Genomic DNA, 11,048 nt, shown 5'->3' with positions numbered 1-11,048 from the left:
TTGTTGATTTAATTTGCCATATTCAATCTTATAGAAGAAGAGAAATCAATAAATTTGGTTCATCCTCACCTCTGGCAAGATTGTATTTTGTGGCTACATTTCATACATTGTGTTGAATATGGATAGTATGTATTTCGTCAAATTTACTGAATTGAATATATTAATTTTTCTGCATTTTGTGTTTTCGATAGTAAATTGATCAATGTGGCGGTACCAAATACTATAGATGAAAGGGCAATCAATACAAAAAGAGTACTCAATCCCTGGGAACGGAATGAAAACCACACTCTTTGCCTCAACTCTGCAAAGGCTATTGGGTGCACAGTTGTCAATATTGGAACACAGGACTTGGTTGAAGGGCGGGTAAGTGAAAAATGTTGTGCCAGTTAATATCATTTGAAAGCATTCTAATAGACCATGCCAAGTCTTCTTTGTATGTAATATACATATCATCAATCCTTAATCATGGGTAATGTGCTAATCTTGCCCCTGCTAGTTCTTATTTTCCTTTTTTTCTTACATAACAGTAATGTTTCCCAACCCTGTGTGCTTTCACATATACCTTTGAATGCACTTTTGATGTTCTTTTTGAACTTCAGACATTCTAAGCAATGAGGAACTACATATAGTAATTAATTCCTTTCTATCTTTCCTAGTTGTATGTGAAATCCCAATGCATGTTTTCTTTTTTGTAATGCTCTAATTTATTTGTGGGAGATTATCAATTCTGTAACATATTAACATTTTTGTTTTCCTTAATGAAAACTCACGTGATTGTTTTTAAAAAAAAATTTTTGCAGCCTCATTTGGTTCTGGGGTTGATTTCTCAAATTATAAAGGTATGGAACAGGATTTATTATTTCTATGTTGTACATTAGAAGTGCTTTCATTTGCTAAACAAGATAGGCTAGTAATCAATGATTTAGATTTATTTGTACTTACAAGAGTTTTGTGCAAGTTTTCTCCATCACGAGGGAAACTAATTAGCTATCATTATTCATGATATATTAGTTTCCTCGATTATCATTTTTCAGATACAACTCCTAGCAGATCTCAATCTCAAGAAGACACCACAACTGTTGGAGGTGATAGATGATAGTCAGGTCATGAGCTACACTTTTTTACTTTAATATAATAGTATTTATATGGATATTTGGGTGAAACTCTTGACCATGTGTTTATATTAATGTTTACAACTACAGGATGTTGACGAACTTGTCAGTTTATCACCTGAGAAATTGTTGCTAAAATGGATGAATTTTCATCTGAAGAAAGCAGGATACAAGAAAACTGTGTCAAATTTTTCTTCTGATGTGAAGGTATAGATCATCACAATAAATAAAAAAACGGGCTGTATGTTGTGTATAAGAATATTTGTAAATTGTGCACACTGTATGACTTTTAAGATTTTTTGGTTGTTAAACCTCTTTTCTTGGTCACAATGAAAACTCTGACATCTTTACCTGATCAACTTTATATACAGGACGGTGAGGCATATGCTTACCTTCTTAAAGCTCTTGCACCTGAGCATGCCAACACAGACATTTTAGATGTTAAAGATCCTAATGAAAGGGCAAAAAAAGTACTTGAACAAGCTGAGAAATTGGATTGCAAACGCTACTTGAGCGAAAAGGATATTGTTGAAGGCTCTCCTAATCTGAATCTTGCATTTGTTGCTCAAATATTCCAGCATAGGTGAGGGTTTGCAGCTTCATTTCATGTTACCTATGTTTTCCAAAGATCTTTTTTTTTTACTGAAAGGCAAGCAAAAAAAATATACTGATAAGGGAAAACTATTTTTAAGAAATAGTTAGCCACATGAAAACAAGAAACATAAAATTGAAAGAGAAAGTCTCAATCTCACCTGCATCTCCCAGCCACCCACCAGCCTTCTAAAGTACACATGTCCTTACCGAAGTTATTCTGTATTCTCATCAATCTCAAGGTTAAACAATGTCTTGACTCAGAATTCCTATTCCATTGGAAATAGGTGGTAACCGACAATTCGTGTCACATTGTCAGTTCTGCTCATAGGATCATGCAGTTGTACAATCCAAATCTATACTCACTACACTGTGTCACCTCATCATCCTGTACTTTCTGGATTTTGTATTTGCCTTAGTATATATGCACTATTCTAACACCAACCACCATAGCACCCTACACATATCTCCCTGCTATATGCTCTGAGAGGAAATAACTGCTTTAATGTTCCAATGAACACCTTGTTGTTTAAAAAAAGATCTGCTAGGCATTAAAGCATCTACATATATCAAGTATAATTCAACATTTTCACCAGTCATCCTAGTATAATTTCAGTAGCTAAATAAATGTCATGTCTACAAACCCAAATCAGTTATTTATGAATATCATGTCTTTGTTGCATTGATTTCAAGGTGAAACTGTTTAATGTGAAACTGCATTGGGTCTCTAGTATTGGATTTCTATTTCTAATGATTTTTCAGCATGATTCTGGGAGTGGAACCCATGATCCCACTAATCTAATTCCACACTACTTTTTGAGGAAGTGAGACTTGATTCTTTTTGAGCCGTCCTTTTGCTACAAATGTATATATCCTTGGTTAACTAGATGCTCTAATTAGAACCATGAACCAAAGTGGCAATAATCAAAATACGCTATTGTCTAATTTACTAGTAAAATTTAGCAATTTTAGTCATGTAAATTTCTCCTTTAGTCCAAAGAATAAATTAAGAGAAAGAGAGCTGACCTAAACATGCTTATGATCTCTATCCTTTCACATGTATTATCTTGTAGTAGCCTGTAGGTTATGAAACAAGTCTCTGAATGTTTTTCTAGCTTTACTTCTTTTCTGCAGTTATTTTCTGTTAATCGATCTATTCAAAAAGGCAGTGATGTCAGTTAGGACACAATTTTTGAGAATTTTTTTTTTAGTCAGTTATATTCAAAACTAGTATGATTAATGCTGCTTCGTAACTGTTGTCAACTTTTCGCTCTGTTGTGTATTCATTTTCACGTTGTAGAACATTGATCATGTAGGCCATTGAAGCTTTGGATGAAAAAAACTGTTTCTTCCTTATTGTTTTTAAATCCTTGAATTTAACTTGCAAAGATTGAAGCTACATCAAAACTCATATCCAAAATCTTTGATCTGTACTTTTAAGGTTCTTTTTAGGTTATGCATCTTGCTTAGCTACATTAATGGCATTTGACTTGCAGGAATGGTCTATCCACTGATGCTAAGCCAATCTCCTTGTCTCAGATGATGCCAGATGATATCCAGGTTTCTCGAGATGAGAGAGCTTTTAGATTATGGATAAATAGTCTTGGTATTGCTACATATGTTAATAATGTGTTTGAGGATGTCAGGAATGGGTAAGATCATTTTGATATTATAAATTTTCTTATCTGGAAAGTGTTTGATGATATGATTTTTGCAGATGGGTTCTTCTGGAAGTACTAGACAAAGTATCTCCTGGATCAGTAAACTGGAAGCAAGCAAGTAAGCCCCCAATTAAGATGCCATTTAGAAAGGTAGAAAACTGCAATCAAGTTGTAAGGATCGGCACAAAGTTGAACTTTTCACTTGTAAATGTTGCTGGTAATGACATTGTCCAAGGAAATAAGAAGCTCATTCTCTGTAAGTTCATTCCAGTTTGAGTATGTTTTGCATATGCCCTTTTTCCCTTTAATAATATTTTTATTTGTTTTAAAGAAAATCCACTTTCAGAATTGCTTTCCATATTTTATTAAGCAAGTCATATTCAGATACAAAACCTAAATAACTAATCTTATCATGGAATTTGGTGCAACTTTGGAAGGTTAATTTCTCGAATTTATTTGGGATATGGTGTCTTTATTAAACATGGAAAAACAGAATCTTTTTTTTGGAGAGCAAAGGCCAAAGACCTACATAGAATATATTGAAGTTTGTAATACAGGAATGTTTCTGAAATTGATATCTGACTTACAAGATGAAAAATCTCAATATTAACTGTGCAAATTTGATAGTATTAATGGTCCCTTAGTCAGGAAAACAACAAATAGAAAATTGCAAAATAAGAAGAAATAGGGAAATTAGATATTTAGTTTGTCCAAAGTTAACATCACTAAGTTATGTTAATTAGAGGTTGGCTGTGTGGTTCTTATTCCTCCATCAAACTTTATTCACTATATCACTAGTGAAATTCCTGTCGCTATTTTGTTTTTGTTTTTGCTTCAACTAGGGTTTTATATGATCAGCATCACCCTTGTACCTTCAACTCTAGTCTTTAAATCTAATCATAAAAACAATTGGTTATCTTTGAACACTATAATACAATAATAAATTTAGTCTTATCTTACAATTGTTCTCAAATAGTGGTATTTCTGATTTATTAACAGTTAAGTTATGATTTGTTTTTATCATCTCAAAGATGGCAACCAGATTTGCTATCAAATAAGTATTGACATATCCACATGGTTTTCAGCTTATTTGTGGCAATTGATGCGGTTCAATATTCTTAAACTTCTGAAGAACTTGCGATATCACTCCCAAGGGAAAGAACTAACAGATGCTGATATTCTTAACTGGGCCAACGGCAAAGTTGAAGGATCAAACAGAACTCCTCAGATGGATAGTTTTAAGGTTTCCAAGTCGTTGTTTAACCCAGCTAGTAGTATTCATTATCAGCATTGCATTCCTTAGGCTTATATTTCCTTTCCTGTTTTCACCTATGCAGGATAGAAACTTTTCCAATGGATTATTTTTCCTAGAACTCCTTAGTGCTGTGAAACCGAGAGCTGTAAACTGGAAAGTTGTTACAAAGGGCGAAAATGGTAAACTCATCTAGTTACTATATTTCTATATATTTTTTGCTGGATGAATTTTATTTTGTATAAATTACTTTACAATCCTACAATTTGCATAAACTGGATGTAGATGAAGAGAAGAAGTTGAATGCCACATATATCATCAGTGTTGCACGAAAGCTTGGCTGCTCTGTCTTTTTGTTGCCCGAGGATATCATTGAGGTAATTTAGTACCAAGATTTTGATTCTCTCAATGATACACGTTGCTGGTAGGGTTGGTAAAAGTTGACACGACCCTATTACACGACCTGACCCACAATCGTTCGGGTTTGGGTGGAGCTAAATAAGTTTGGGTCATATAGATATAGTTTGTATTTCAAACGAATAGTGTCACATGCCCTAACTCATTTAATTCAACAGATCATATGATATGATCCACTTATGACTTATGATCTATGAGTCAGCTCATTTATAAATGGATCATGTGCAAATTAGGACTCATTTATTAAAGTGTGGATTTTGGATTTGGATTAAACAGGTTGTATAAATCAAAGAGACTGTTATTAAAGAGATTGATGATGATCAATAATTTTCTTTTCTGTTTTTTTTTCTTTGTATACCCTAAAACATATCCAATTTTACATCCATTGAATTGTAACAGGTAAACCAGAAAATGATTCTCACTCTCACTGCCAGCATCATGTACTGGAGTTTGCGAAACTCCCAACCATCGGAGGCTAATTCCAATGTTCCTGAACTCTCCCCTGAGGATTCTCCCACACAACCTGCTGCTCCATCAGACAGAGAAGGAAGTGCTATTGCAGGCAACATTCCTGACTCGACCATCGACAACGCTGCCCCTGATACCCCTCAGTCAGAGAACAACAGTGTGGCTCTTGGAAGGTGAACAAAATGGACCACTTCACCCTAGAAGTTTTTGGCAGATAATACAAGTTTCTTCATACATTTGTGCTTCGAGAATTTTTTTTTTCTCCCAACAGTAAATACAAGTTTCTTTGTGTTTTTTTCCTGCATATATAGCTTCATTTGGGTGGCAGGGAAGATGAATAGGTATCCAATGTCTTTAATGCGTAGTTGTTTTTGCAATAGTTATTCTTTGACAATTTATTCAAATAACTGATTGGAAGCTCCAATTTTCTGCTTATAAGCTATGGATATATACATAGTTTCTTGGCATGTAATATTTTGCCATACAAGTACAATGGTCATGATGGTTTAGCTTGTAGACATTTTTCTTTAAAGAACAGTAGAATTAAAGGTATTGTATTATTTTGGATGTGTTTTTTTGTTAGAAAACATCTGTTGCATATTTCTGTATATTCAATACCTTCATATACTTGGATGAACATCCAGTTTGCTTATTGTCAGACTTGCACAAAATTGTTCAACTTCAAGAAAAATTCCATCTACTACTCTTCCTGCACAGCACTTCAGCATGTATGTGCTTCAGAGCAAGTGTAATCTAGTAAGGCATTCATCAGGCCCGGGCGAATAGCAACTAATACACAATTCCATCTAGTTCGACAGAACTAGAACCAGGAAGCTTTTTTATACCGGTCTTCTTCAGTGAGTTCCTCATCTCGAAAGCATCAGCCCACCGGCCGGCAGCAGCAAATATATTTGAAAGCAAAACATGGCAACCAGACTGCTTGGCCTTCAACTGGAGAACATCACTCTTTACTCGCTCTGCGACTGCTACATCTCTATGAATCCTACAAGCACCAAGCAAAGCTCCCAATACCATGATGTCTGGTTTCATCGGCATACTTCTGACTGCAGCTTCTGCTTCTTCCAACAGTCCAGCTCGACCTAATAGATCAACCAAGCACCCATAATGCTTCATTTCAGGTTGAATACCATATACCGTTCTCATTCTCTCAAAGTATTGGCGCCCCTCACATACCAACCCTCCATGAACACAAGCCATTAGTACACCAAGAAAGGTTACATCATTGGGTTTCAGATCATATCGCAACATCTGTTGAAATGCATGAAGGGATTCGCGAGCTAGCCCATTAACAGCTAAACCCGTTATCAAAGCATTCCAACTAGAAACATTGTGTCGACGCAAAGATTCAAACACTTTCAGCGCAGTCTCGATGCTTCCGCACTTAGCATACATATCGATCAGAGCAGCTCCAAGATTGTGTTCATTGTCCAGGGTCATATGGTTCTTGTCAATATAAGCATGAACCCACTTGCCTTGCTCCAGAGCTACAAGGTGCGCACAAGCTGAGAGGACACTGACCATTGTTACTTCATTAGGCTTTATCAAATTGTCGATTTGCATCTCTTTGAAGAGATACAATGCCTCTGCAAACCGATTACTTTGTACATACCCTGAAATCATGCAGCTCCACGATACAACGTCCCTTTCTGGCATTTGATCGAACAATTCCCTTGCAGCATCCATCTCCCCGTTCAATGCGTAGCCAGAGACCATCGAATTCCAGGATACAACATTCCTTACGGGCATATCATCGAACATCTTCCTGGCGACCGGCAACAACCCCTGCCTTGCGAACCCGGACACCATGGAATTCCAGGTGACAACGTTACGCTGCACCGGCATTTTATCGAACAACGATCGTGCGATGTCCAACTCGCCTCTCCCTACGTAGCCACTGATGATGGAGCTCCAGGACACCTCGTTTTTGGCAGGCATTCCATCGAACAGCTCACGCGCGGCTTCCAAGTCGCCGACTTTGATATGCCCGTCGATGATTGTGTTCCAGGAGACGACGTCCGCCGATCGAGAGCTCGAGTCGAAGAGCCTCTGAGCCGAGACCATGTCCTTGAACGTTGAGTACATCGAAAGAAGCGTGTTGAGCACGTAGATGTCAGATTCAAAACCTCGTCTGAGCACCTGGGAGTGGATTTGGGTGCCTTCGGCAAGGGAGGGAAGGCCGCAGGCTGCCTTGGCGAGAAAAGGGAACGTGAAACGGTCGGGTATCGAGGAGGAGAGGAGGAGAGAAACGAAGGAGGACAGAGACTCGCCAGGATGGCGCCGGCTGCCGGAGAAGGCGCGGATGAGTAGGTTGTAGAGGAAGGTGGTGGAGGAGGGGAAGAGATGGAAGTAGAGGCGGGCGAGTGGGCGGGAGATGAGGGGGGAGGAAGGGTGGTCTGGGGAGAGAGCAAGGAGATCGGCAACGCGGCGGAGGGAGGCGACGCGGCGGATTTCGCCGGAGACGAGGAGGCGGGTAAGGCAGCGGCGAAGGTGGCGGAAGGCGAGAGGGGAGGCGGTTCGGATGCGGGCGGGGACGGGCGGATTCGGGTGCATCCTTTGCTAGACTGTAAAGATTTTGCATAAACATATAGCTGCCGCAAAGCATGGAAATGTTTTTTTAAAAATAAAAAATAAATTAAAAAATTACAGTTAATTATTATGAAAAAAAGTATTCAAATTTTTATTATCTTCTACCATTTTATTTTATCATAATCAATTTAACTATACTCCATAAATAGCGTAGAAATGATCAAATCTAGTACTTTACATATCAATTAAATCGAATTAAACGATCAAACTCATTAAAATTATCAATTAATTAAGTTAGTTCAAATATAAATTTAATTTATTAAATTGAATTAGAAGTTGTGAGTCTACTGTTATATTTTATATTAGTTGATTACCTTCAAATACGAGCCTTTCACGATCTCCTCGTCCTATCATTAGTTGACTCAGGATGAAAAAAATTAATTATTTTGATTTTCGATCGAACGATCGTGAGAGCTTTATACGATATCTCTTATAACATTTGGAACAGTATGTTAAAAAGGGTTGACGATAAGACTATAGATACTTTTTTTTTCAATAGCAATGGTCCGGAGAAAAATGTCCCTAAAATAATTGAGCAATTTGGAAAAGAAGGCTTACGAGTATAGTCGTTAATTTGGATTAAGGCTGTCTGATTGATCCGCTCCGTCAAATAATTTAGATGGATTGAGTTAAAATTTTATCAATCTATTTTAAGACAGATTCAGATGGATAGACCTGCGATCCACGTGGATTAGCTTGCAGTAGGTTTGAGTTGATCCACGGGTTGAGAAAGTTTATTTATTTATTTTAAATTTTAAAATTAAAGTAAAAACTCAATGTATTAGTGGACTTGATCTATCTCAATCACAATTTAAGTTTAAAAATTTCAACTTGACTAATTTAAACTGTATTTAAATTTTAAAAATTTTAATATATTTTATTTTTTTGATAGACCGCGGGTTGGCCTATCTAACTCGTAACCCGTCTTGGGTTGGAGATTTTTTAATCCGCCAAATTGGTGGGTCGATGCATCCTACTCCACCATGTGATAGATTTTTAATGGGTTGGTCTGCCCGTCATGGATTGACCCATTTGATAGCTCTTATGAGATGACTATTATTTTTCTATTTAAAGTGAGCATATATTTTGAAAAGATAATGATCAATTTTATAAAAGAGTCCATCCATAACAACTTGAGTAAGTACTTGATTTTGAAATTTGATATAGTTAAGTTGGTTACGACGGGACAGATTTATTGAAGTGAGCAAGAGTCGAATCTTGGTGAAATTGAGATAATGTCCTCCATGTGGTAGCTAACTGCAACTTCTTGACTTACTTCTTTACAGATGGTCATGAGACTGATCGTATGGGACCGCTGGGGTGATGAATTTTATTTTTTGCTGAAGTTATTCTGAAATTCAAATTTATTGTGAAAAAGATTGAATATTATGAATTGAAATTAGATTTTGAGTTAGATCGAAACGCTTACGAGTCATTCGTTTGCACCCGTAGTTGAGAAGACCTAAGGCAAGCGAGTCACAAAAATCAACACTGGTTATTCACTTTAATTAATAATATTCTTTTATAAATTACTTAACATCCAAATCAATGATAAAATAGAAAATTATTCTCCGTGCATAACTAAATTGGATTATCACGGTTGATTTTAATTAAATCGGTAAGAGTTTAAAAATCCTAGAGTGTATTTTTAAAATAGATACATTATAAGCCATGAAATGAAATTAGATGTTTTTGGGTTGTGATTTGTAAAAATGATTATCCGTACTAAACGTGAAGTCTAAATCCTAACCTTATTAAATCAAATGTAAACCAAGGCTAAACCTAATCTCCATCAAATAGCATTGAGGAAATACCGACAGAGCTTGACAGGGACTGTAATTTAAAATTTTAATTTAAAAAAAAACATATCAATTAATTCAATTAGTTTGGTTTGATTTCGAATTTATGATTTAAAATATCAGTTTAACTGATTAAACTGATGATATTAAACTACGACTTTAAAATCGTGATTCTATCTCTTCTGATCTCTCCGTTCCATTTATCAATTGACTGATAATAAAAAGATCAATTATTTTGATTTTTAATTAAATTAATAAATTTTTTATCGGTTTGATTGATTGATTGCTCACCTTAGGAAAGATGGAGAAACAAAGACTTCGATTAATCCCCAAAATATTCACCAAAGTGGTAATAATTCCAGCCTCCGCTGCGCCGCTTGCCTTAGATATCCCTTCCTCCTCTCAAAGCGCCCCGCCTCTTCCTGTTTAAAGAGCGCATATATTTTGAAAGAAAAGACAGTGATCAATTTTATAGGAGAGTCACTCTACTTCTTCAATAAAAGGTGAAATTTATCCTTCTAATGGTTTCATACAGTCAATTCCATAAGTATTTATGAGAAGGTAAATCAGGAAACTGTAATTGACCACAACGGAAAAGGACATTGCCTCAGCTTTATTGAGATTCGATCCTTACCTACTTTAACAACTCGGTTCTATCATTATAAGAGAGTCACTCGATGCCAACTCGAGGGGGCATATGATTTGGAGTTGAAGTTCTTTCTGAGAAGGATTGAATGTTATGAATTAAAATTAGATTTTGAGTTACCTCAAAAAGCTTATGAGACACTCGCAATTGAGAAGACCTAAGGCAAGTAAATGAGGCACAAAAATCAACATTAACTATCCACGTTAATTAATAATTAATATTCTTCTATAAATTACTTAACATCAATATCAATGATATTTGAAAATTATTCTCGCGTGCATAACGAAATTGGATTATCACGAATGATTTTAATTAAGAGAAATGATAGAGAGCAGGAAAACGTAGCAGGAATCCTAGCATGACACACGTGTCGGTCCACGTGTACCATGCCACGTGGACTGCCACGTGGGTTTCTTACAATTCCACCCCCCTCCTCCCGCTCCCGAAACCCTTCCCCTCTTCGCCGAAACCCTTTCCCTCCTTCGCCGAAAACGC

The 11,048-nt window shown here is 36.4% G+C and overlaps 2 protein-coding genes across 2 annotated transcripts; one reads left to right on the top strand and one right to left on the bottom strand.

Annotated features, from left to right (window-relative positions):
* The first annotated feature begins 118 nt into the window (after positions 1-118).
* On the top strand, positions 119-6,100 carry LOC141843481 (fimbrin-5-like). Its single transcript, XM_074731533.1, has 12 exons — positions 119-129; positions 192-363; positions 801-839; positions 1,035-1,103; positions 1,203-1,319; positions 1,484-1,695; positions 3,200-3,355; positions 3,421-3,620; positions 4,450-4,607; positions 4,702-4,798; positions 4,902-4,993; positions 5,433-6,100. The coding sequence occupies exons 1-12, from the start codon at positions 119-121 to the stop codon at positions 5,676-5,678; spliced, it is 1,569 nt and encodes a 522-aa protein (XP_074587634.1). The 3' UTR covers positions 5,679-6,100.
* A 7-nt stretch (positions 6,101-6,107) lies between these two features.
* Positions 6,108-8,072, bottom strand: LOC141842659 (pentatricopeptide repeat-containing protein At4g18840-like). The gene has a single exon (XM_074730699.1). The coding sequence runs from the start codon at positions 8,070-8,072 to the stop codon at positions 6,291-6,293; it is 1,782 nt and encodes a 593-aa protein (XP_074586800.1). The 3' UTR covers positions 6,108-6,290.
* Between the last annotated feature and the right edge of the window lie 2,976 nt (positions 8,073-11,048).

The sequence above is a fragment of the Curcuma longa genome, chromosome 12 (genome assembly GCF_044706935.1).
Source record: "Curcuma longa cultivar G26 ecotype Majalengka, Jawa Barat chromosome 12, ITB_CL_G26_1.1, whole genome shotgun sequence".
Taxonomy (NCBI): Eukaryota; Viridiplantae; Streptophyta; class Magnoliopsida; order Zingiberales; family Zingiberaceae; genus Curcuma; species Curcuma longa.
The sequence above is the reverse complement of the archived record's forward strand: the minus strand, read 5'-3'. Positions and strand labels throughout refer to the sequence as shown.

Excerpts from the sequence above, each read along its gene's own strand:
- LOC141843481 (XM_074731533.1), top strand. Across the intron at positions 364-800 it reads AGGACTTGGTTGAAGGGCGG|CCTCATTTGGTTCTGGGGTT; the intron begins GTAAGTGAAAAA and ends AAATTTTTGCAG. Across the intron at positions 4,994-5,432 it reads TGCCCGAGGATATCATTGAG|GTAAACCAGAAAATGATTCT; the intron begins GTAATTTAGTAC and ends GAATTGTAACAG.
- LOC141842659 (XM_074730699.1), bottom strand. The coding sequence starts at position 8,072 with ATGCACCCGAATCCGCCCGTCCCCGCCCGCATCCGAACCGCCTCCCCT.